Raw genomic sequence first — 27,940 nt, forward strand, 5'->3', positions numbered from 1 at the left:
AATTAGAATTCTGGAGTGCAATAAGCTTTACTCAGATAGTTTGAAGTAAGGTGTACTCACTACCCATTACATCCTAGCGTCAGGTGAGTATTTGACCCATGCAAGTCAGAGTCACACTTGCATGAACAGGGAAAAGTTTGCTTTGAAAATGAACAGCATGAAGACAACAAAAGAAAAGTTCAAATCAGCAAATGTAATATGATTATAATTTGTGTATTGAAAAAGTTTCCCCAATAGTTATGAAGGTAATCCACTGTGGCCCTTTCAGATTGCTGATTGAAAATTAAAAAGCCAGCTTCCAGTCTCCCTCATGACCTCCCTCAGACTGTGTCATCTTAATGTTGTATTACCAAAGCAGTTCTGCTTAGTGAATAATGTTCTGTGTGCAAAAAAAGTGGCCTTAAAAGAAATAGGAAATGCATCTGGTACCAGCTTCACAGAGGAGTTTTGTGAAAGTCCTTGACCTTTTATCCATTGCTTCCGGGATTGCCCATGCTAATGCTGGATGGATGGAAAAATCTTCACCTACAGTTTGCTACATTGGGAATGCACCCAGTTTTCAGTGATTTAATCATTGCTTAAAACATACATTTTAGCATTTCTTAATTGATTAAAGTCACCCTGTGAGTCCAGCAAACAGCATAGCGTGTTGAAATTAGCATTTAAAATTGGATGATTTTCTCTGAAATTCTCAGTTTTTTGATGCATTAGTATGCCATCCAGGGTTGATCCCAACCTTGTGCAAGATATGCCTACATATAAATGTATGCATAAATACCAGTTCTTCATTGACCATTCAAATATAGCTTTTCTAGTTCTTTTGCAGTCAACATTTACTTTTGTCTCAGATGCTTTAGACTTTATTTTATATGTACATTCAGTCCATCTATTTAAGTAGTTTGGGTCTGGAGAATAATTCCTATAGCAATCCTACACTTTATTGATAGACACAGTGGTCTTGCAATAGAACGAGCAACAAACAGAGTCATCAGCATGAGCAGTTTTATTATTATTGATTAGATTTTTATATATTAATCATTAGAAGATATTCTGGGTCAGTAGATATTATGTGCATAGAGATCTAAATAAGGATGCAAATGGTTATCACATTTCATAATCATGGTTGACCTCTATCATTTGATTTATAATCAGTGATTTTTGATAAGAGACACATAGCTCAGTAACACAAAAATAATTCAGGGATAAGTTTCCCAGAAAATGTTTTTTCCACATTATGAGAAAACATATTAAGAAACTGTCTCTTCACATTACTGAAAAGTGAAGCACTGAAGAAAGCATTATGATCACGCTTGGCAGCCAGGCATATGCTTAGCCCGTTAATTATAATATGTCCATATTACGCTGAAGTAGTTTCCTGCCATAGTTAAGATACATATTTAACCTATTATTGAAGTTTGTGAGTAAAATATGCTACTGAAGTATTCTAGGGTACAGTAGATGATTAAGCAACTACAGTGTTTCTTGTGTAATCATAAACACATGCGACTTGTTTAGCTGTGAGACCCTCATATTTTTGTTGCAACACTTAGATTTGTAGTTTTTATGTCGATTATTTGGTGCACTGGAAAATATTGTGTTTATAATACCAATGATTTTATGTTTCGTTTTTCAACTAAGTGGTATCACTTTATTTTGATATAGCTCTCAGTTAGAGCAGTCCAAAAATCATATGTGAGTACGAAGGTGTATGCTGTGTTCACATGCTTTAGCACCGGCAGAGAACGTGTTTTACAATAGAAACGTCTTTGTAAGCTCCCTTAAAGTTTTTAGGTAATTTGGTTCAGCAATTGGCATGCACACTCTTTGTAAAACTAGTTATGCAAACATCTTTATTTCTTCTGCACATCTCCTGCTGCAGATCTTTTGGAGTGAATGATTTAGCAGCAGTTAAAATCATTGGTATTATTCTCATTTTATCAGTGCAAATGACATACAACCTTTCCAGGTCTGCTTCACTGATTGAGTGAATCTGTTTGAAGCTGCAATCAAACAGCCAGGTTGAATTTTAATTTTAATGCTTAGAAATTTTTGAACACTTTTGTTTTTTGTCTTACAGTATGAGAGCCAAACATCTTTTGGATCTATGTATCCAACTCGGATTGAAGGGTAAGTATGCAGTATTTTGAAATACATTTAGTGATTTAACAAAAAACATAAGTAATCTCAAAGTTGTTAAAGGAAATGTTATGAATATAAAAATCATTTTGTGTTTTCTGTGTTTTTGATATCAATTTTAATGTGCTGGGAAATGATTTATCTATAGGGTGGTCGAGATCTAATTACACAATTTTCATTACGCTATGACTTATTAAGTTTATTACATAGAAAAATCACCCGAAAAGTCCCGGACCATCGAGAAGTGTGCGAACTGACGACGTGAAGAATCGTCTCTGCGCCGAACTGGAATCGTCCCCACATAAATCAAAGTTATCCAGATGATCTGGATCTGCATACTGTAATTAGATCTGGACCACCCTGTATGTAGATGTGCTTAAATACTGTAGCTCGTCATGTTCTAGAATACAGCAGCACACTATTAATGCTTTGCTTTGTATAACATTTTGAAAATGTTTGTTTTGTGGATCATTGTACTATTATTATTTTTTGAGATTAAAACTGCAATTAAGAAGTATAATTAATCAGTTGAATAGAGTAGCAAAAGGTTTATCTCCTTTTTATAACATGATTTCCAGAGATCACTTTAGTCTTTTTTCATTAGTATTTTTTTTTTACAATCTAGAAGTATCAAAATTGGATCTAAGTCAAGTGCTTTCCAGTATTCCATGTAGTTGCAGCTTTACTCATAACTCAGATTCTCATAACTTATCAGCATGGGTTAAGAATTGGGTGTCATGTTTTTTTTTTTTTTCTAACATGCTGGAATTCTATGAGGAGGCACCAAAAAGATAACAATCAAAGTGGAGCATACAATATTATTTATTTTGACATTCAGAAAGCATTTGATAAGGTGCCATGTTGAGCATCAAACTAAAAGAAGAGAGAGGTCAAGGTTCTGTGTGTAGATGGATGCACAATTGGCTAAAACACAGCAAGTGGGGGTGATGGTGTGAGGAACCTTATCAGAATTGGGAGAGTGGTATCCCACAAGGTCAGTGCTAGAGTAGCTACTATTTTTAATATATGTAAATGATTTGGATAGGAATATACAGTAAGTAGCGAGATGGTCAAGTTCACAGATGATACCAAGCTAGGTGGATTAACAGGTAATCTAGAATCCATTCAATCATTACAGAGGGATTTGGACAGCATACAGGCTTTGGCAGATTTGTGATAGATGAAGTTTATTGTAAACAAATGTAAAGCATTATATGTAAGAAGTAGGTCTGAAAATTTAAAGTACACTTTATGAGAAGGATTTAGGAGTCTTAGTGGAGTCATAATTTTTAAATTTTAGACAGTGTTCAGAAGCCATTAAGAAGGCTAACAGAATGTTGGGTTATATAGCATGATGTGTAGAGTTAGATTCCGAGGAGGTTCTGCTCAATCTTTATAACACATCTGGAGTACTGTGTGCAGTTTTGATCTCTAGTCTCCAAAAAGGACATAGCAGCGCTGGAAAAAGTCCAGAGAAGAGAGACTAGGTTGATTCCTGGGCTACAGGGGATGAATTATGAAGAATGATTAAGACAGCTGAGCCTTTTCAGTTTAAGCAAAAGGATATTAAGAGGTAACATGAGTGAAGTATTCAAAATTATGAAGAGAATTAGTACAGTGGATCAAGTCTGTAACTTTAAAATGAATTCAGCAGGAACGTAGGGGCACATTTGGAAACTTGTATTTCCAAGTAGTGTAGTAAACAGTAGGACTTTAGGGTCCTTCAAAATATGACTTGATGTTATTTTGGAAGAATTAAGTTGATAGGATAGGCGATCTTTGTTGGGCTGAATTGTCCATTCTCGTCTAACTCTTTAAGTTCTAATGTTCTAACTTGGTACATCATAAACAGGTAATGAGTTTGTAAAAAGACAGAATTTATTGAGCATCAGCTGAAGTGACTAAATAAACAATAGTGCTTTAGTAATGTTAAAATGTTCAGTTTGGTGTTAGAGCAGTGGCTTTTTTTTTTTTTTTGGTCAGAGAAAGAGACAGAGCCGAACCTGTATTCAGATATTTGAAAAGCAATGTTTTTTTTCTAAATACAGCCCATTACTGATAATAATTTATACACACGTGCAGTTACAGCCAGATGCAACAGCTTACAATAACTGTTAAGCAGTTAATGTGAGTAAAAACGAAGAGAGGCAGGTACTTAATAATCATTTGGGCAGTCACAGATTAAAAACAAAAATCATCCAGTATTTATCAAATGAAATAAAGCAAGTCTTTTTTTCTGTATCTGTGTTGCTCCTCTTGTGCACGTCTGCCCAATGCTTTCTTAAACTTCCATGTACCTTGGGCTTTACCTGCTGTAATGGCCTCCTATGTGTGGTTATCTGCCTGAATTTGCCAGCCTTGCATTTTCTGATGTGGCTTCCTTGCTCAGGTGTTTTTTTTTTTTAACTTTGCCTCAAGTGTTTATATCTGTATCTGACTACAGATTCCTTTGAGGAATATAATATATTAATTTATTCCATTTTTACATGCATCTAGGTCTTTTCTAGACTTTGCAGATCCCTGCCTGATTCTGTGTAGCACAGACACTAGCTGTACTACAGACTCCCAAGGTGTGTCCAACAATGGCTGCCAAATAAAAATGATTCACTTAACAGCATTTTTAATATCTTTTACTTTTTCCCCTCACTTTCATTTTGAGTGCTTTATCTCACAATTGCACTTTCTGAGTCCCACCTACATATCCCTGGTGCTACAGAGCTATTATAAATCATACATTCAACATTTGAGCATTTAAAGATAAGTGTTTATCTGTCATCCAGTTATTTAACTAATTGAAACCATTAATATCAAACACAGTACATGGAATGTAATTTTTTCTGAAGGATCGATAAAGCTGAGTATTATGAGCATAGAAATTAAAATAGATATTATGTCTTCTGACTATATCTCCCAGAGGTAGCATGTAAGGGGAAAACGGTAACAATCCAAGTAATGAGTTCTGAGGGGCACCATATTTAACATAACTACTATGTTCACATTTGTGTGCATACTGACATCAATTCAACAAGTATAAGCTAAACCACATAGGCACTGTACTTGTGCCTAATTTAAAGGATCTACAGCTGCAGTAAAATGTAACAACATAATTACAGCAGCATTTACTCCATTACAAGACATTAAAATACCATTAACCACATAAGCTGATAATGTTAAGTACTATGACTAGTATTAAAGCCAGACTGAAACTTTTCGGGCAAGTTTTAATGAATAATGTGAGACTATTACTTTTCAAGTAAAATAGAATATGTGCACTATGTACACATGGCAGTAAACTTAAATTGAACTTCCAACAGTGATAACCCAGATTTGGCAGTAGAACCAGTTGTGTTGCTCTTTGGCCTTGACAACACTTTGTGGCTTGACAGAAAGTTATACAACTTGATACTGTATAGAGCTTGTTGACAGCACATGTACAATGCATTCAGGCCCCTTATTTCTTCTTACAATAGTGTGTATAAATTAAAATAATCCAGGAATGAGGTTTACTATCACTAGGCAGCTTATGTGGAAGTCATATTTTTAGAATAAAGAAAGAAAGGTGGAAGTCTGCCAAACCCTGTGCTTGATGGCCAAGAGTAAGAAAGATCTTCTGATGTACACTTACCAGTGTAGTGCACAGCCAACAACAGCTTGATCCTTCTGCACATTAACTATTGTTGTATGGTCACAGTTGTCAAATTTTGTAATATGTGTTCTATTGGCAAGCCTAAAGTTATGTTATTGAATTCAGTGTGTTTCAGTCAGAGATGAAGGTTTGCTTTGCAATTCTATGACGTGACATCACCTGGGTTATCCATGTCAGGGGGTTACTGTATTCTTTTAAACTCCTAACATTGCCCTATAAATACAAGAGGTGGAACTGCAGTTAAATATTTTTGGTCAAGAGATCTCCTTTTTTCTTGATATGTCCAACAGCTTTGGTACCCTTAAATGTTAAATTATTTGAACCACATTCTTCTTACTTTTCAGTACTGATTTGATGAAACTCAGAAATAAAATAGCATTCTGTCTGCAATTGCCATTAAACAGCAAATTTAATTAAAAAACACACTTAGATGTATTATGTAAATTATTGTAGAAGACTGTTAAGGTCAAGATGTTAGTCTTTTGCCATATGCAACATAGTCCACAGAAATTACTTAACATTTTTGAAACCTTTCATCTCTAACAACAAAGTACAATACAGACCACTCACTTAGCTTGTTATTATGCCACAAATAATACACAATCTTTGTTTTATGCTAAGAAATTTGTTATGTACATCTGAAGTTCTTTGTATATTTTCTAGTCATTTTTTTTTATTTACTCATAAAAACATTCCACCCATACTTTCTGTCTTTTTGTTAGTGGCATCACTGTAGTTTATCTAGTTATCCATGTATTTTTTTCAGCCTACTTGTCCATCTGAGGATTGTAGGGAACCAGTGCTTAATCTAGCACAAGGCAGAAGACAACCCTGGACAAAGTGTCAGTTCATCATAGAACATGCTCACACACAAGGGGTTAAATTTATAGGGGCTAGTTAACATGACCCGACACATCTTTAGAATTTGAAAAAGGATACCTTTTGGAAATCCAACGTGGACAGAGAGGGAGAGAAATTGAGCACATGCATACTTCACTTATTCAGTGGCCAAGCCATTTATTCCATTAAGTCATTGAGTCGGCCTTCTTCTTTGCCTTTGTTTGCCTAAGCCGAAATATTCAACTCATTCATTCTGCTTTCATAACTGTTGTAACTCATACTGTGTTTGTGTAGGCTCTGCAGTGTTCTTTTTAAATTGACTACAATCATACTTGAATGCAATTTCTGTAGCCTGAAAAAATTCTGCTGTTAAATAAAAGAAAATAAATGCAGTCTCTTAGCAGCTCCACATGAAAGTTGGAAAAGATTTAGAAGAACTAAAAATGGAATTTGTATTAAAAATATTTCCATCATAAATATATTTTTTCTCATTTTCTCCTTCTCTTCTGTAATGTACCAAGTTAGACTAGGTTCTTTGGTAGGTTTTCTGTAACCTGGCACCAACTGGAAGAGAATTCTATTTCATATATTTCAGGATCTTTAAACATCACCTCTGAAGTGAAGTTAATGTATTTTTTTTATTTGATCTCATTATTTCCTACCTGATTATAATTTAATCAGTGATCTTAAAGTATTATAACGAGTAACAAAATCTTTCTTTCTTTTATTTTAAATTAGTGTTCTTTTGTTAGTGGTAGTCCTTTATTCTGCCTATAGTTTGAAAGGAGACTCACACAGATATTGTGTATAACAAGTAAGAAATCATTTGTACTTGTTTCATTGATCTATTGAACGTTAAAAGTTGTGCTGTTTCTTTCCACATTGTGTGGAGGTGTGAGTAAAAACTGTTTAAATGTTTAGCCAATATGAGTTTGAAAGACATTTCGAAAATGCACTTTACAGTAAAAGCAGTCTTTTTGACAAGCTGCAGATCGATCAGTTCTATAAATCAAATTTGCACAACTGAGTCAAAATAAAATGATGCAAAAAAGTGATCTCCGACAGTCCCAGGTAAAACAGGTTTTGTATTATATTCCTTGCCAACACTCCTCATTTTGCATACGCTAATGATGCACAGTCATAAAGTATAAAATAAGTGTTTCTGTGCTGGCAGTTTTACCTTTTATAACGCAAGACATTGAAACAACAGTGAGTTTCTGGCAAGCAGTGAGCAAACCAAGTAGTAAAAATGCATATATTACTGAGACTGACACACTCGAGTGTGTACTATGTGCACACAAAGAAAATAAGTGGCAGATATTTCTCGGACATAGGACATAATTTTGGGAGCGCAATAGGCAATACTTATCAGTATATAGCGTTTATTAATGTCAATAAGCTCTTGCTACTTTATAAGCACTTGCAGCTAGGCTGAACATTATGTTGTTCAATATTTTAGATAAAAAATGCAAGTTTTTAAAACAAAATGTTTAAAATCCAAGGGTTTATACTCTTAAACTTTTCCTACTATAGCATGACTTTTCAACTGTAAGCATCCATTAGCCCATGTTGTTGTTTGGTTATTAATTAATTATTATTATTATTATTGAATAATTTAAGTCCTTATTTTCATATTCTAGTAACATAATGTGACTGCAGTCACTGCTGTTTTTAAGTACAATTTAGGGCACACAGGAGTATTCCTCCGTTTCAGAGTATGCTGAATTCCTCCGCAAAGGAATGATCAGTATTTGTAAATATAGTCCTCTCTTACATGGGTCACTTACTCCTTGGCATTTGCTTTATGAGAGGTGCGCACACATGTGAGTTAACTCATAACTGTTTTGCTTAAATAGATCTTATCTAGCTGAATAAAGTTTATCTAACCCCCTGAACAAATTCTTCTTTTGCTTTATTCACTCTTTCACCAATTGCATTGAAATAAGTAAAAATAAACAAACATTAATAGACATAGAATCTGCTGCTTTAAAAGCCACTTCATATCTGCCATAGCACTGAGTGAATGTGCAAATAGCCAAGAACAAGAAAGGCATCCTAGTGGCAAATAGAAAATGCATGATGCACATCTTAAACCCCATCTCCCAACATCTAAGCATCAGCCACCCACATAATCATAAAAAGTGGAATAAATTTGTGAACCTTTCTGTCATGCAAGCAGACATTCTAAATGTGTGTACAGTGTGGTTCACGTAATCTTGCCGTGCTCAGCAGAATATAGTAAAAATAAGATAAAAATTAAATCTGACAATTTTGAGTTTCTGTAATTTGACAGTAGGTTCATACTTCCTTGTAAATATAAACATCTGAACAACTGATTCTTTATACAAAATGTTTAAAAAGCTTCTTAAACGTTAACATCTGTAGCATTGTGTGTCAGTGGATGCCTTATCTTGTACAAGGATATTCCACAAAACCATTTGTCTAACATTGAATTTAAGAGGGATAATTGTAAACTCGGTTCGGTGTCATCTAGAATGTATAAAATTATTGTCCAGAAAAGGACTACAACAAAGGAAACAAATAGATTGTATGTATAAAAATACTGTCCAGAAAAGCTTCTTTAAAGGATAAAACTGAGGACCTTTCATAAACGACTTAAACCAAAAAATTTATAAGAGCTGAGAGTGCAGGAAGTGTGTCTGACAAAAGCATTCACATGAATAAGAGGTGAGAGCGCAGGAAATCGCTGCCATCCAGTGGTATGAAGTTTGCGAGTGTATGACCTATTGAGTCCGAGCTAATGTCCTGAAAATGTGAGGCACTATTTGCCAAAGGTGGCCTCGCGATTTCTCTTGTTTTGAGTATATATCGTGATTTATGTATCATATAATAATATATTTAGACTTGTTTTGATATGGAGAATCTACTGTAAGTGCTGCTGTGTCATTTGTAGATATCTGCTGCTGTTTTGTGAAGTCTTCTGCGTAAACGCATGAAATGTAAGAAAAGCTGTGTATCGTGGTTTCCATTTTTCAGCCTGTCGCTCGTGTTTACTGGGTCATTTGGAGAAATGGTTGAAATTGATTGAAATCTGTTGGGTGAGACCTTTTGATTGATGCATAACACTTAGGTATTCCATACACAAAATAATTACTGCAGCTTTTTCATATATTGTTTGTGACAATTTATGAAATGCACCAGATTAAAAGTCAACCATAAATATTCTAACAATATGATTACTAGGAGTGTGACGTCGACACCCATCACTTCCAAATTTGATATTGTTTGTGTCCGTGTGCAACATTGTTCACATGTATGATGTAGTAAAAGATTTTTAAACGATTGCTCTGTCTGTTACCATGCTGCTCAGGGTGTAAATTAAATGTTTGAGTAATTATTATAGTATGAACTAAAATTTTATAAATACTGGTTTTGGTCAAATGGAATGATTATGGTCAGGAATAGTAGGCCAAGGTATGCATATTTATATCTTCCCTCTAGAAAAAGGCACTATGAATCCATTTTCTAAACTTGTTGTAGTTCGTAATAGTATTAATATTCTTTTTGTAGGGCTACCCGTCTTTTCTGTGACGTCTACAACCCACAGAGCAAAACTTACTGCAAGCGCCTTCAAGTTTTGTGTCCAGAGCATTCAAGGGACCCAAAGGTAAGTTTTCAAAGAATGTAGTTCACCATGAATTATACCATCTTTTTAAATGTTTTTAGACAGATTTACGAAGTCTAGAGCAATTGAATGTTGTCAATGGTTTATTTTTTAGGGTTAAATATTTAGTTCTTCACTTATATTACTGTTTATTTTCATTTTAATGTTAAACCAGATTAGTCTCTCTCTATTATAAAAAAAAAATCTTGTGACAAGACGTGATCTTCTGAAGAGAAACAGAGAGACATTTCAGAGAGGCGGAGATACTTTAACTTTCCATGACACTGTCAAGTCATGTCATACTGACATCCATTGGAAGCATGTTCCCGTGAGACAGTGACCTAGGCAAGGAAAGTAATAATCAGCCCAGAACAAGTGGAATTGAAAACCTTGCAGTTCCAAACGGGTCAGAAATAAAAGACAAAGAGTAAAAGACACAGTAGAACTTCATAAAGACATTCAAAAATGTTGGCGCCATACACATGCGGAGCAGGTTACAGTTTATGACAGCAGTGGAATTCGAAAGGCTCACAGAAAACCTTGGCACGATACACACACAGAGCAAGTTCAAAAATATGATAGTCCTAAAATTCGAAAGGGTCAACAACAAGACAGTACAGATTGCATTTGCTCAAACAAACGGAAATTATTACAAGGTGAAATAACGGAACAGCAAAAAGAGATCGAATATATGGACAGAGGTGATATGTCGGAAGTATGTAGATATTGTAAGGCTTTAAAGTTTAAGTTGGAGACTTCTAGATCATCTAATTCGTGGTGCCATCAAAGAAACGTACTTCTACTTCCTAATGAAGAGGCATTTCCACAAGAATTCAAAGATTTGTTGTTTGGTGAAAGTGAAATCCACAAACACTACAGGCAAAATATATGTGTCTACAATAATCTTTTCATGTAAGCATCATTCAATGCACAAAACGTTGATTTACACAACTGTGTTCCCGCAACAATTACAGCTACAACAAGTTTAATTTAGAAAAAAAAACACAATTTGGTCAGGTGTATCTTTATGATCACAGAGAAGCGATGCAACATACAATTGAAATGGTTAAACAATCCGATATAATAGATATTATACAGCCAATAATGGATACAAATCCATACATTCAAACGTATTGCACTTTACACGAGATTTAGCAGCAACACATGGACAAAGATATTTTCTCGGATGTCTATATGAATCCAAAAGATCACAGTCGCATTTATAATAAACCCCCATGTGCCGAATTGTCAGCGATAATACTTTCGAAAGATTGAGATATCAAAGACAGAATAGATATTCATGTATATCCAAAGACAAAGCATGCTTCGTCATTTATGTCAAATACATCGCCACATGCTGACCCTTTACTCTTTCCTTTGCTGTTCCTTGATGGTGAAACAGGATGGTTGTACAATATGAAACAAACGCATTTAGCAAAACGAATAACATCCGCACAATATTTCTACTCAAAATTAGCAATATGTTCCCATGAATTTAACCCACTTCTATCATCTCAATGTCTATCGCAACATTACATTATTAATGCATATGTAAAAGTCGCAGCTAATCGTCTCTTCTTTATTAAATCGAATCAACCTAAACTTAGAATGGAACATATGCAAGGTCTCATTGATCACATTCAAAATTCAAATATCAATAGTTCAGACAAATTCAAAATAGGTACAGCAGTGATATTACACCATCATCATATCAAGGTAGTCCAAGAGCATTGCAACAGTTATATCTTGATGAAATGGCAATATCCAGAACTATCAGTCGGCCAGATTTATTTTTTACATTGACTTGCAATCCACAATGGCCAGAAATCCGCAGCTTCTTGAGAACAATGCCACCAGCTACATCGGCTCTGGATATTCCCACTTTCATAAGTAGATTGTTTTATCAGAAAGTCTTATTTTTATTGAAACAATATTCACTCACAGCCAGTTATACATTGCATTATCAAAAGTGAACATAATGCATATGTAACAGTGCTCATGAAAAAAAACCACTTTATATTGTATTTCCATAGGACCAAACATGGGGGTTAGCGAGGTAAGCAAGCAGGGTGCAGAGCTCCATAGTTATCTTTAAAAAAATTCAGTAAGTGTAGCTGCTTGATGGTTGTGATCAGTTCATAATGGTTAATTGTTAAAATAACACCCCATGATTAGTAACAAAGTAAATTTTACAAAATACATTTTCCAACAAAGTCTTGATTTGTGCTCTATGTGTGTAAGCATTTCTTTTAAAAAGGAATGTGGCTAAAGACCTGTTGATAAGATGAAGAAAGTCTTTGCTGTCCATCACACTGACTGATCACCTGTCTTGTTCTGCCATCATTCGCTCCCTTTTTGTGAGATCCTCTGACCACCAGTCGTTATTTTTATTTGTGAGTGCTGGCAGTACGGTAGGTTGCTACAGTGTGACCTTGAATTTGTTTTGTATGTTGAAATTTTGTGTTTTATCATATTATTAAACCTTTTCAGTGCGTTTAATCAATCTTTCACTCAAATTCTCCCAGATGTATTTATTTAATTTTGCATAAGGCATCTATTCTGCTTATAGGTAAAAATGATCTTGGGTGTAGTTTAAATACTGCCCTTGTATGTCTATTTAAAGTACAGTATAGATGAAAAGCCGTTTAACTGTTTATCATGTGTTACAATAATGTCATTATATGAAACCCAACCTTGTAATGGTAATTATTCTTTTTTTTTTTTAATACATAGAATACACCTTTCTTTTTCAGTAACCTCAATAAAATACCATAAAAACATTGACAATGACAATGCCCATGAGCCCAGGGTGTTTTTATTTTTAATCTGCCTTTCATAAATTTTAAAGAGACTAACTGGCAGCTGCAGTGTAGTTTGTCTTTTTTTTCTTCATTAATATACACACAGTGTCTATACTCTTAAAGCTGCTGCAATATTTTATATTTACTAAATGAGTGAGTGACAAGTACTGCTTGGCAAATGGTGACTTTTAAAACCTGCATATAACTTGTGCTGACAACCATTTTTTAAATTAAAATACTAGGGGGCTCTGCCCCCTGCTCGCTTTGCTCAGCAACCCCCATTCACCTGGCACTTTGCATCTTTGCCGCACACATCTGCGTAGTTCACTTTCAACAAACAATGAATCTTTTAATTCTCGCGGATATGCCTCTTCATTGGGAAGAAACACTACTTTTCCCTGATGGCAACACGAATTAGATTATCTACAAGTCTCTGACTTAAACTTTAAAGCCAAACAATATCTATAATATTCTGTCATATCACCTATGTCCATATATTCGATTTCTTTTCACTCTTCTGTTATTTCACCAAGTAATAATTTCCATTTGTTAGCGCTAATGCGACTTTTACTATAATTTTTTTTAAGACTTTTGAATTTTAGTACTTTCATAATCTCTAACCTGCTCTGCATGTGTATTGTGCCAATGTTTTTGAATCTCTTTACGACATTCCTACTTTGTCTTCTACTCTTGCACTGTGTCTGACAATAGCATTCACACGAACGAGAAGTGAGTGGACCGTGGGCGTGGTTGTAAATGTTTGAGAAGAGGGCGGAACTTGTCAAATCTCTTGGCAAAAAAGTCTCATCTCGCGGGACATGAAATTATCTCTTAAAAAGTCTCGTCTCAGGATTTCCTTTTATAATAGAGAGAAAATGTCACTACATGTAAAAGGGTGTCCTGAAAGCAAAACACCCTTCTTAGTAAAACAGCAAATAGACTTGTCAATTACCACATTTTGCCTTTTCCTTTGACATCTTAATACTCAACATTCACACAATTCTTTCATATTCCTCCATTTTTTTTATAACAGGTACCAGCAGATGAAGTGTGTGGCTGCCCATTGGTCAAGGATGTCTTTGAGCCAACAGGAGAATTTTGCCGTGTATCCAAACGCAAATGTAATAAGCACTACTGCTGGGAAAAGTTAAGACGGGCAGAAGTGGACCTGGAGCGAGTCCGAGTGGTAGGCAATCTTAATTTTACATGATTAAAAGATAAATTCTTTGCTTGTTTTTTATTCCAGCATTGCAAGCTTAGTTTCAGCTGAATTAAAGGTGTTGGGTCCTTCTCAATTTCCTTTTTCATACCAAAGTATGAAATTGTAAATAAAACAAGCACATGTGTGTTACAAATATCATCAGGAAATTTAAGAATAAAATAATTTTAAAAAATTTGCCTACACAATAACAAGAGAACACTCACTTTTAGAATTGTGCTGGGAAGCCACATAAAAATCCAGATGCCTCCTGTGTATACGGTACCTCATATGTCATTTTTATCTAGTGCATTCTACATTCGTTAAAGGAACTAATCCTGTGTGTAGGATGCCAGATTGTAAAATATGTGTTTAATATTATAGGAGGGATATACTGGAGTATTACAGTCACATTTGTTATTAAATATAACATTAATTAATCAGTCATGGTTTATTACCTTTGCAATGTTGTCAATTAAAGCCCTTAAGCCAAGTCGATTTAGGTGTAGACCATCCTGTTTGAAAAAGCAAGGTCTCTCCCAAAACAGCTAAAGCCTTAAGTGTGAAAGTAAAAGATAAATACACAAGAAGAAATAAGAACACCAGTGTATTAGCTGAGCTTATCCGGTCAGGAATTCTGTGAAAATCCATTACTGCAAAAACATTTTGAGCTCTTTATAACAAAATGTTAACCTAAAAAAGCACACACATGCTACTTTTGCTACCTTCAGCCACTGTTTTTCATTGTAATTTACAGATACATCTTGGTTTGCTAAAACTGATGGACCTTCTAACTTGTGGACCAAAAATTACCCATTAGAATTTTCATACTAATGAAAGTATTGAAACATTTCTTCTTTGTTCTTCTTCTTCTCTTTTTTTTTCCTACTTTTATATACAGCTTGGTCCTACAGCTCCTCCTGAGTCAATAATGTTTCCTTCTGGCCTCCTTTAAATTTTCTATCCAACTCTGTTTTGGCCTCCCTTGCTTTCTCATTCTGATTCAACCAAATAAGACCTAATTCAGAAGTGACTGAATATATAGGTTGGAGCATCCTTGGTAAAATTGCATATTTCATTTAATCTCTGAGTTAAGATGGGTTAACCCAACTTTTGCTGGGTATAAAGTTGAAAATATAATTTATGTACATATTAATCTGCAATCACCATTTATCTGCTGAATATAAAATAAATATTGAAAGAATAGTAAAAGATGTGAAAAACTTTTGGCTCCCCTGTCTGTCCAAATGTTATTTGTAGCCATCTGAGTCTTTCATTTTTTGGTTTTGGATTTTTTTTCTCCGTTTTACTTGCAGAGCTTTTCTAGCAGTTTAACAATATTTTTAAGTCTATTTGCATGCACTGCATGCTTAAGGGCTCCCCACAGATTTAATCTAAATTTCATGTCCATGTAGAAGCAGTTCAAAGGTCTGCTAGTCGGACTGGAAAAAAAATCACATGAAAGGCCATCAAGGATGTTATTGAGAATTTCTCTCTAAGTTACGTCCAGCTGGTACACAATATGCTTCGAGTCTGAAACCATGAAGTGCACCTTGTTGCTAAAGATTAATTTTCCTGCATTCTCATGTGGACTTCTTCCCTGCTGATCTCGGTACAGTCAGTGAATAACATGGGCAGATGTTTCACCGGGACATTTCAACAATGGGAAAGTGCAGTCCATCGATTCTGGCTGACTGTTATTGGACGCTGAAACGAGAAGCATCAGATACTGGCTAGAAATGAAAATCAGCAGTAAAACATTTTTAGCTCAGTTGAACTAATGCAGTATGTCCGTATCATTAAGTTTTTAAACAGGCTACATTCAATAAAAGTTAATTTAATGTATTTTTCCAAATTCCTGCATGATTTAGTCAATCAGGAATTATATTTTTGTTCAGATTGAAGCTATCTGTTGTAATCATCAAACATTTTTCAGGAAGGAACTGAAAAAAAACTGTTGCCCAGTGTTTCCTGTATTTTCAACTCCTACTAAGAAGCGTCAATGTTTGTTGAGAGTAGACACAACATCCTGAAGGGTTAGAAAGGCTTTATGTGTTTAAGTAAGATTAAAAAAAATAGTTTTGTAATATGTAATCTATAAGCCTAATAAGTCAAAGTTTTGAGACATTAAAAAAAATACCTATGCTACACGCACTGTTAATGTTTTCAATGTCCTAAATTCAGCATATAATTGTAGTTATTGTTAAAAAAAAATTACATAAATGTTTTGAAATATTCCTCAATGAAGTAGTGTTAACTTCTTTTCACTTACACATTGCTTGAAAAAGTTACTTGGCCAGGGTGTCTGATTGTATGTTTAAATTTAAGGTCCATTAGTTGAACAGCAGTATTTTAAACACTTTATTTTTTCATAGTTTTCTGGAATACACACTGTTTAGCTTTGATAAATAAATACTATACATCTTTAAATTGTTCCTAACATGTTTTTTCCTTCCTGTCCCACAGTGGTACAAGCTGGATGAGCTTTTTGAACAAGAGCGCAATGTCAGGACAGCAATGACAAATCGTGCTGGTTTGCTGGCACTAATGTTGCATCAGACTATTCAGCACGATCCCCTGACCACAGATCTCCGCACCATCAAAGACCGCTGATCCGCACAGGTCAGTTTGCTGTTTATCCAAATATGTTCGATAGCTAAAGGTTAATAGAGGCACAGAATTAACACTCCTGTTAATATGCAGTCTGCCACTTGTTATTGGCGAGATTTAAGCATGTAAAACCAAAATTGCTTGTACAGCCTGCACTCAGAGTGTATTCTGATCATCTGATTTAAATGTTCATTTGAAAGAAGCTTCACAGCTGGAGTGCCTAGATTAAACAAGGGTAACAAGTGTAGAGACTCGATGCTGAAAGACTAAATGACCGTCTACAAATTATGACTGACCCGAGTGGTGAATGTGAGGCTCTTCATTGCCATCATGCCATGCAAATAGACTCAAGTGCAACCAGTTTTTTTCCAATTTGGGTAATTTTAAATAACAAAGTGGAAAGTGTCAAAAATAGGAACCAAGTACAGAAATTTAAGGCACTTCAGAGGCTAATCATATGCAAAAATGGTAGGTTTGAGTCATTTTGACATAGTTCAAGTGTTTCAGGTATTTGTGTTTTGGTCAGGTAGCCCCAGACTTAAAGTGAATTATATTGTTTGTCTTCAGGAGACGGTTATTTCTGATGTGCTGCAGCGTTGTTTCTGTGCTATGGCGGGCTCAGACATATTGTGATTGAATGTTATTGAGTGCTCAAAGAGGAAACCATGCATACACAGGTTTTATGCTTTTTGTTAAGAAATTGGACAAACGTTAGAATAGACAGTTCAAATATTGGTTATTTCAATGGTTTTGCAAGTTTGAGGGCAGCAGTCACCAAGGTAGTTTAATGAGTGAGAATTTATTAAAGGAGTAACAAAACCTTACAAGGGTGGTATAGAAGGAAATGACAGGAGGCATTAGGGGATAAAGATGGGAGTTTAATTAAAGAGTCATAGTAGCATATCAAAGAAGTGACAGGAAGAAGATGGCACATAGAATGGGGAATTGTTACACACACAATTGGAAGCATTTTGACTTGCTGTGACGTGTTTCAACAGCGAAGTCGATAGTCAAATCTCGGCCTGGACTCGGCCTTTTTCAAGTCTGTGTTCCCCCGGTGTCTGCTTGCATTTTTCTTGGTACTCCAGCTTCCTTTTACATCTCATTGACATGTTATGATTGACTGGTGACTCTACTGTGGCCCTGTCGGAGTGAGTGTGCCTGATGCTGCTGATATATCCTCTGGCCCCTCACAACCCTCTATTGGAATAAGCAGTTCAGCAAAAGGATGGACCGACTTTGCCGTGTTGCCGTCATTCAGACTTCATTTTCAATACTAAAACTTGAGGCTTTACTATCTGGGCATAGTAAAAGTAGTGCCTAGATGAATTTATAACAACTGATTCCTTTAAGTATTGCGTCATTTGCCTTTTGATGGCCTGGTGACTTTTGTAAGGCTTAAATCAACAAGTAAAAAAGAGGTTACACCTTTTTGAAAATATTCTTAGCAGGGCAAGCTTTTAAAATAATCTAAAATTGTGGTTCTCGTACTCAGTCCTGGGGATCTACTGTGGCTGCAGGTTTCTGTTTCAACCAACTTCTCTTTTTAATTGGACCCCCAGCCTAATTATTAAGTGAGCTGTTCTTTCCTACTTTCTGTGTTTTGGGGGTCAATGTAGATATTACTAAGTTTGTTGAATTTTTATTAAAGTGTGCCAAGCAGTTGTATTTGGCGTAATGCACAGCAAAGGGACACAATAATACGAAAAAGTCAAAAAGAAAGTTAAGCATTTAAAGCTAAAGCAAACATATTTCTAAATGTCTTAGAAATAACCAGCTAATTAAATGTGATCAGCTATTATCACTGATAGTGAATCGGGGGTATGGGGGGAGCAAAAACCTGCAGCCTCATGGTGGTCCCAAGGTCTGAGTTTGGGCACCACTTCTCTAAAAAAAAGACTCAAAAACTTTGTGAAGACAAACAAATGACGTAATAGTTTTATCATACTGTATTACACAACTCCAGTGCAATCTTGAATATTGTGATTTCTCCAGTTAATGAAACTAAAACCTTTTTTTTTTTTTCTATCCTCTTTAATAAAACCCCTGTGTGTGTCCAGGTCCCCGTGTGTGTGTGTCTTCTGGTTAAGTGCGCATGCGTTGGGCCGCACCATGCCCTGCCCATGCACACGGCACCGTGGACACACACACTGGAAGCTGGGCACACAGTGAATGGCCTAGCCGCGGCCATGCGTGATAACCAAATAAAGGACATCATTGCTGGGGAGAGTGCTGATTGGGTAGTCGTGTCCGCGCACATAAAATCCGTTGCTGGGGAGACGCCACACATACAATAATCAGCTGCACGCCACCACAGATTAAAATACTTGCTGGGGAACTGCACAGTACTTGCTGGGGAGACGTCACGGGTACGATTATTAGCTACACACCACACATTAAATCAGTTGCTGGGGACACTCTGCTGATTGCCCAATGTTGTGACAGAAAATCGAAGTCATATTACGGACATCAGCCAGTATTACTGTCAGAGAAAATTACAGACATTTTACGGAAATACAAACCAGTATTACTGCGAGAGAAAATTAAAGACACACAATACAGTGACGCATATTACAGCCACATACAAGCCAGTATTACTGTAAGAGAAAATATTATGAATGTATCTACTAACAACACGCCACCCAAAAAAAAGGACACGTCAAGCAGGACAAAAGACACAGATAATCATATCCTGTATACGCAACATCTCCTGGAAGAACGACAAGTAAACATCAACAAAAGCAAATAGATCGATTGAAGAAAAAGAAAATGACCGTCAGAAAAAAAAGCTAAAAGAGAAAGACTCAGAAGAGCAAACCTTACAAAAAGTTGGCATTTACTTGCAGAACCAGTATTCAGCCACGGTCAGTTATATATTGCATTATCAAGTGTTAGAAGTTTTCCAGATGTTGTTGTGAAGGTTGTAGATGGTCCTGAACAAGGCAAACTGTTGCCAAACTCAGACAGATTATTCACAAGAAATGTTGTCTGTAATGAAATTTTATAGAAGCATTTCATTAGGTAAAAAAATACAAATTTTTTCCTAAATATCTTTTTCAGATATTGTGTCTTTACACTAAGACAATATTAATTATACTTACTGTGTTGTCATATATGTTTCTATTTTATTTTTATTATTATTTTATTTAGGCTTCTTGCAAAAATATTTTTGACAAAAAAAATTAAGACAAGAAACAGAATGAGGTCAAGGTCCTTTGCCATTTAATATAGACTGTTCTTACTAATGTTTATGCACTGCTGTTCTAGCATCTGAATTAAGTTGCGTTTTTTCACTGAATGTTTGCCGTTTCCTTATCTTTATAACGTTCTGGTTTACCTAAAAGGGCCATACGTCAAGGCGTTATATCTTTGTATATTTGTGTTTACACTCTAGTTCTGTGGTCATTTTGAGCTTCACATGTGGCAATATCTGAAACTTTCACATAAGATTATCAGCTCCCAGACATTAAATTTCATTTTCTCGTTTCCCTCTGTAGTCGACTTTGGAGGCGTCACTTCAGCTTTGTTTTCTACAGTGCCAGCATCTGCGTACATAGTGAACTTCTCCTTCATCACGGACTTCTGCCTAATGTGTTCACTATGTACGGCACTTTCTTACTGGAACAGTTTCAAAAGAGGAGCTGGAGACATTCTGCTGACATCCACATTGATGGAAAATTGCATTGTATAAAGTGAGAGATTTTTTGTATTTTTTTCTTTTAAAATGTTTTCTATTACATTCTGTGCTGTGTAACTGAACTTTGAAATGTACTTTTCATAATCATGACTGGGATCAAATAAATCAGTCAATTAAGTCTGATTTTGCTTCCTTTCTTTCTCTCTGTCTTTCTTGAGTGCCAACAATTGTTGTGGAACAGACATTCCTCTTTTTGAACTTGAAGTGCACTACACACAATTTATTTGTAATGCTAGTCAGCCCCACAGTGCAGATGACATCCACATGTCCAGAACTCTGCAATTCTCGTTTTATTAACACATGCCTGCTGTCCACAATGAATACGTCACATAAGCCCCTGTCAGATTTATAGGAAGCCTGATGTATGGAAAGTTCTTGGTGTGTGTTTGATATTTAAACATTTAGTTTTTCTCTTTAAGCCTGCATTCAGCATAGAACAGCTGCTACTGACGTGTGCCACTGTTATTCTTGCCATCCACAGGACCTGGACTAAGTATCAATGGCCTTTTATACATCAGGAAATGTGCAAATGCATAATTACTTGAAGCAAGTGCATATTGACAGCAGCAAATTTACATTTATTAATATTTGGCTTTTATCAAAAATATCATTTTTGAACTGTTGGGAACGCAAACAAAATAACTGATTTGTTTGGCGACCTGCACGGTAGGCACTCATGTAGGTTCAAGTTTGGTTTCGTGGCCATTCAGGCGCATTGTCTCTTTGCTTCTGTCACTTGCACTGCACTCCTGGTGGCAGCCCGTTCATTTCAGCTCACATTGTAGCTCCAGTGTTTCCCACAAAAATCTGATCAAGCAGCACATTGTCCCACCTTGGAAGATATTGCAGTTTTAGTCACATAACCAATTTCCATTATATTTTTGTGTTTGTGCATTGATTCATATATGGAAGTCAGTTGTTTAATGGGTATGAGGATCATAGTGTTAATCTCAGTAATATAAAAAAAACACTGAAAGTGAAGTTAATAAATAATATGATTCTTTGCATTTATATAGATAATACATAACAATAAATAAACAGAAAAAGGAATTTTCAACTTATAAAAAGTTTCTCTATATTAGTAAAGTTTAAACAAGAATTTAAATATGGCTCTTGCTGACAAACAAATATAACACGCAGTACCTGAACTCATCCCTACTCCGAGGTGTACACCAGCCATTCTGTTGCACGTTTTTGCACACTTGACACACTTTTTTCTGTCATGCAAAATGCTAACTTGCAACTTCAGTTACCGCACAGAAGAAGGGTTTAGCTGCTGATGTTTACTCAGCTTAGAAATGAAATCTGAAATTGCTGATGCCTAACTGCAAAGCCACCTTAATTATATGTGACACAGAGTACTTCAAACTTGTAGCTACATGACTAAAGCCAAATTCATTCCCTGCAGGCGAGCAGTTGTGTAAACTCAAGTTTTACTTTTTAAACTGTTATTTTAATAACACAGTAACTTGGTGCCTGGGTAGCTAATGCACTGCATGTGGAAAAGCTGACACGCCAGTTTAGTGAACTGCTGTAGTAACAACTTACAGTGTTGCTTTTCTTTCCTTGTTATAAACATGCATCATTTAAATACAATAAATAAATCTAAAACCACTTATTGAGTGTCACAAGAAATAATAAAACAAAGTTGTGTAAACTGAGGTTGCATGTAAAATATGCCAGCTCTGACTTAAAACTCTTAAAACTGTACGGTTGTGGTTTTTGAACAGCCTGTGTGAAACTACAGTACATATCACGACACAGCTATCTGAACACTGAGCTTTGATATAACGTAAATGTCAGAAACAAGTTAATGTAAAGTAATGAAAAAAATGTTGACATCCCTTACTAAAAATATATCTATATATGTGTGTGTGTATACTAAAATATATATATATATATATATATATATATATATATATATATAAATACATACATAAAGTAAGTATCTCCTAAGCCTAAAAGTGCAACGATATTTTGCAACGATTTTACTGCTTTAAATTGGGCTTATTTTAAAACTTAAATATATGTGTTTGGTATTATTATTTTCAGAATTTATCAAACTTTAATGTGCTGTTGTTAGATTTGTATTCCGTTTTTAAATTAGAAACTAGAATAATCAAGAAAGTCTTGATTTTTGTCAGTTAAAACGAACAGATTGTTTATTCAGTCTCTTGTAAATACTCATCAAGCATAGTGGACCTCAGTTTAACAGGAATAATCCAATCGGTAAGAGAGTAAATATTTTATTCTCATTTCCTAATTTTTACTCCATTAAATGATAAATAAATTTTTCTTTTACATATTTATAGAATTTCGTGATTTTGACTCTAATAAGTAATCATTTTTCTTTTGTACATTTACAGATTTTACTAATATTCTGGCCGCAACCGGGGTTTGGGCGCCAAAGGCGCCAGGGGGCTTGCCCCGCTAGTTGGATATAAATTTGCACGGCTTGAATATGAAACGTGTTAATCACTGTGTGAGAAATGGTCGCGCACTTTTATGGCAGCAGCAGCTTAAAGTTTCCTATTTGCAGGAAACACTAACCCCTGTGTATTGTGAAAACAACTAACCAATGTCACGTGGGGGCCCTTACGACAGTCCTTCAAACTCAAAGTAACACGAAAGACGCTAAAAGTAAAAGGAAATTACTTCATTATTAATAAAATAAACAAAGATGAAGTGAACTAAAGGGAGACTTCAGGGTAGCAAGTAATCTTCAGTAAAATACCAATACCTTCAAATTCTTTGGACCTGAATCTAAAGCTATTGTTCCCAGTTTATTCTAAATAAGCTCACCAAACAAAAAATTGGTCACCCCAGGCAAAATTCTATCAATAGCGTGAAACTCCTCCGTGAGAACGCACAACACGTGTAATTAATTCTGGCCAGTTTGCAGATGTAGGCAACCAAAAACCCGCAGACTGGCCAGAATGGTCAGATGGGTCCACCAGGGTTTCACCTACAGATTTTGTATGGTATTTAAATTTTGGGGGCTTTCCAAGACAGTGGAGATGCAAGAATACATCAGAATGTTGTACACAAAAATCATCATTTTGGAAGACTGGGGTAGTCATTCAGTGTTCGCTGGAGATCAAGCACAAAAGGTAACACATGGTTGGTTAAAAGCCCAGTGTACCCTTCTGGTTTAAGTAAGTCACCAGTTCAACCAAAGGACCCTCTCCTTGTAACTGAAACACCCTCAGACCATCATAGATCTGCCTCTTGTTTGAACAGCACTTTGTACACAGTTCTTATGGAAGGATTCATGCAGTTTATGAAACACTGATCAGCTCACGTTATTTGAGTACAAGCACAAACGTGACTCATGAGACCACATAATACGTTGCTAGGCTTCAACAGGCTCATGCTTCTGGCTCCATGCCAACTGTAACTATGCCTCATTGTAAATATCTGTTAGCAAGGGCCTCTTCTGTGGTGCTCAGCTCCAGGTATCCATGGCATGCAGTTCCCATCTGAATGTTCGCTCACAAATGGCTTGTTGGGGGCCTACATCGACTGTGTGCAGCAGTTCTTACCTGGTGGCAAAGCGATTGATGATGGTCTGTATCTCTGCGCACTCTCTCTTTTAACACTAGAATTACCAGAGCCTATGAAAAAACTCGTAGATCCGTCCCACCTTAAATTGCTTCGCACCTTCCCGTCAGCGTCTTTTGTCCTGTAAATGTGCCAATAAGCAGCAAACAGCAAGCAGCCTGCTATCACATCCCCCACCGGCGCACAGTTTTCTCAGTTGAAGTCTGTTTACCTGCATGTCAGTTGCTTAGAGTTGTATAGAGTAAGAAGTCAAGCAAAATAACACCTTTATAAATTCTATATCGTTATTTGGAACACTTGTATTTCATGTGTGTTCCGTGTCTACAACGATCTATGTAAACACATCGTTAAAACAGAAACATTTTTCATGTTTTAGTAATAATTGACAAAATGTAGACATGAAGTGTATAATATGTGAAGCCTGAAGTCCAAATATCAAATAAACGCTTTCACAAAAGGTACAAGGTAGGCTGTGGTAATTCTAGTGTTAACCACAGGCTTGAGACAATTAGTGGTTGACTTCTGGAAGACCCATTGGACAGTATGCTTTGACACACCTGCAAAGTGGGCAACTTCCTGTACATAGTACCCTTTGGCACAACCAAACACAATGACCCCTTTGTGCCAGTCGTACAGGTCTACCATGCAACTCACTTTTCAGAGAGAGAACCAAACACACACAGCACATCTGCAAATGCCACAGAACACAACACAGTGAATTGTAGGTTGGTTTTCATACTTTGGCGCCCTCTGTTGGTGCCTGAAGGGGATATCACCACATACTAATTTTTTTGTCCACTGAGCTTATATTTTTTGTAATTTAACCACCAATGTATGTGCATTCTTTATAAAATATAAGGCAATGGGGATGAATTTTCAGGTTGCATTTTCCTTAAGCTTAGATCTTGTGATCTTAACAAGCCCAATAAAACAGTAACCAATATATATATATATATATATATATATATATATATATATATATATATATATATATATATATATATATATATACACACTCTGCTCAAAAATGAGGAATAAAAAGGACAACTTCATTGGGGGAATTAGGATAATCAGATTCCACTGAGGACTCTGTGGCTCTGGGTCCGCCATGGCTCAGTGTGTAAGAAAAAAAATCTAAAAATGTTTGCTACGGTCGTAGTGCCCAAATGGTAAAAGAGGACAGGACTCTGAATGAAATGTGTCGGGTTTCAGACCTGAAGAAGAAGAAGAAGAGCAGGTGGACTTGTTCATTTTGTCCTTTCTTCAAGAACTCAAGCTGCCTGTCACTTTCATGGTAAGTCAGCAGAGTTGAACGCACGTGACATTCACTCATAGGAGATGCAGACTTTTTTTGTTCATTATTACATTTGCAAAAAGTAACTAATAAAGACTGGACTATGATTTGTAAATATTTAATGAGATTAGAGTTTCATGTTGATTGTTATTTGATGTGCTTGGGTCAAAGATGGGAACTGAAGTGTATAAGCAGTACTAGGCCCAGACCACACAATGAAATGATTTTTAAAGCTGAAGTAGTGAGCCGGGCAGTAAGTTTATTTGCTTATGAAAGCACAATACAGCATAATAAGTTCTAATACACTTTAATACAATAAAAAGTAAGAAGCAGGTCTTGTTTTTGACGCAAGTCAGTAGTTTGTGTGTCCTCCTTTAGAATGTGACCCTGAAGCTCAGTTTGGTGTGCTGCTCAATCTTTTTTTTTTTTTTTTTTTCCCCCAGTAGTAAATTCTTCCGAGCTCTTGCAGGAAATGTCATACCTCTTGTGGACTCTAGGGGACACCTGTGAGCCCCTAACACCAGACAGGGTTCCAAGTTAAAACAAAGTTCTTTTCTAACAATACCTTGACAGACTTGTCAGTCAGTCCACGCTATCTAGTCAGGTAACTGAAGGGCCTCTCTGTCTCCGTCCACCTCCGCACTGTTTCGTCCTCTTCCTCCCACCTCTGACTCATTTAAGTGAGGCAAGGTAGTTCTTTTTATGTTGATCTACTTCTAATGTCACAACATAGCACAACAGAAGCTCCCCAAAGTAGGGAGACCTTCTCCCAGCATCACCCTCTGGAAGCACCCAGGAACTCTGACAGGTCCTTCAAAGTACACTAGAGACCAGCGGGAATCCAAGCTGGGATTGCACCAGAGCCACCTTTCACTCTGGGGGACAAACTGTCCCCAACAACCAATCTCCCCCAGTCCATCCATAATATGATCACCCTGACTGGCACCTCTACCTTTGTCAGTCCTTCCATTATGGCCTCCAAGCCGGGTAAGATATTATTCATCATCCCAGATGAGATGCCTGTCCATCCATTATGACATCTACACTCTTCTCTAGGCTTTGGCTGCTGCTTGTTCTTTTCCCTGTCACAGCATCAGTTATGTTGAGGTTAGGGCCCATAGGGTCAAATTAGATGTCAAGCTCCAGACCCCCACTCCAAGTTCGGTACATCTTCAATCATGTTTTGGGTTGTTTGGTGTGCTGAAAGATGAGGTTTTGCCAATAAATCATTTTTCTGCAGGCACGGCATATTGAATCAAAATCTGTTTGAATTCCTTAGCAGCCATCATTTTGTCTCCTTTTAACCAGATCCCCTACATGGCTGGCAGACATACACCCACCCAGAGCACGACGGAGCGGCCAGCCATCGGTGTACGTCATACCAGCACTTTTTCTGGCATCTTTGTGAAGTAAGAATTTCCTGTTTGCACTGCTGCCGCTGCTTGTCACTCTGTGCTTTGTGGTCTTTTCAGCTCTGCAGTCTCGTGTGCTCGTTGCCTTTCTGTAAATGTTTCTTAGCTGCACCGCGCCCTATGAGCCCACTTGTTTAAGACGTCTGTCTTTGCACAGCGCCAGATGATTCTACTAGATGCTGAAGGAGCCATTCACTGGATTTCCTTCAGTCCCTTGAGATTGTGACTTTTCAGTACTGTTCATTTGCTTTTTGGGTCTTCTTCAGTCTTCAGCTTCCTCCGTTTCATCAAATGTCTCCATGGCAGCTTGAACACCACATCTTGAAAATCCAGTTTGGCGTGGCATTGCCTGCTGACTACAGGATTGCTGATAGAAACCTATGATTTTTTGTCTGTAAAAGTGACCTATGGCAGCCATTTCCAAACTTCTCCTCGAGGCCGCACAGTGTTTGTGGTTACCATCCGTTACACCCATTTATTACATTAAACTGCCCACTAAGCACGCCTGGTTTGGCTCGTAGCCGCCTTACTCGTTTGTATCAGTGTGCTGTTGCTGGAGTTCAATAACTACCTGGGAAAGCTGAGGTGCCTCAAGGAGAGGTTTGGGAACCACACCAGTGCTGTTCTAGCCACCTCACAAGATATGAGAAAATGCAAATTCTTGGTACTTTTTATTGTATCGATATTTTGATGCATTTGTTCTAATGTTCTGTTGTATTTTCACAAGCAAATAAGCACACACTGCCCAGAGAACTACTTTTAAAAATCATTTTAGGTGGCCTAAGCCTTTTGCACAGTACTGTATATCCTTTTATTATTAATTCGCCTCACTCTTCTATAAATTTACAGTATTTTTATGTAAATATTATGGGTCTGCTGTTTTTATGTGAAATTTGCTGTTAGGTTTTAGCAGCGATGAAGAGCTCTCAGTGTCAAAACTAACACGACACTGCAGCCCTTAAAACCAGAAGGGCGCCGCTCAGTCAGGTCGGCTTACCTCCAAGGCAGCAGCAGACAATGCCTGACCGTCTCAGCTCTCCTCCGCCTAACTGTAGCCATCAGATGGGGTGCAAATTTCACTGAATTCTTTGAGGAAACATCACGAGCATACAATAAGAGG

At 36.5% G+C, this 27,940-nt stretch overlaps 1 protein-coding gene across 2 annotated transcripts in view; it reads left to right on the plus strand.

Annotated features, from left to right (window-relative positions):
• cxxc1a (CXXC finger protein 1a) overlaps window positions 1-27,668 on the plus strand; it is a 72,430-nt gene extending 44,762 nt beyond the window's left edge. Inside the window, exons 11-16 of one of the 2 annotated variants that reach the window (XR_005636154.1) lie at window positions 2,078-2,127; window positions 10,154-10,250; window positions 14,082-14,234; window positions 16,713-16,868; window positions 20,354-20,548; window positions 26,717-27,668. Coding sequence is in view for 1 of the 2 variants with exons in the window: in XM_039774289.1 (XP_039630223.1) it covers window positions 2,078-2,127; window positions 10,154-10,250; window positions 14,082-14,234; window positions 16,713-16,859 (447 nt within the window). In the remaining variant the exon portion in view is untranslated. Of the gene's footprint in view, window positions 1-2,077; window positions 2,128-10,153; window positions 10,251-14,081; window positions 14,235-16,712; window positions 16,869-20,353; window positions 20,677-26,716 lie in introns of those variants that run through there. The other variant, XM_039774289.1, reaches the window with a different exon arrangement.
• The last annotated feature ends 272 nt before the right edge of the window (window positions 27,669-27,940 follow it).

The sequence above is a fragment of the Polypterus senegalus genome, chromosome 13 (genome assembly GCF_016835505.1).
Source record: "Polypterus senegalus isolate Bchr_013 chromosome 13, ASM1683550v1, whole genome shotgun sequence".
NCBI classification, from domain to species: Eukaryota; Metazoa; Chordata; class Cladistia; order Polypteriformes; family Polypteridae; genus Polypterus; species Polypterus senegalus.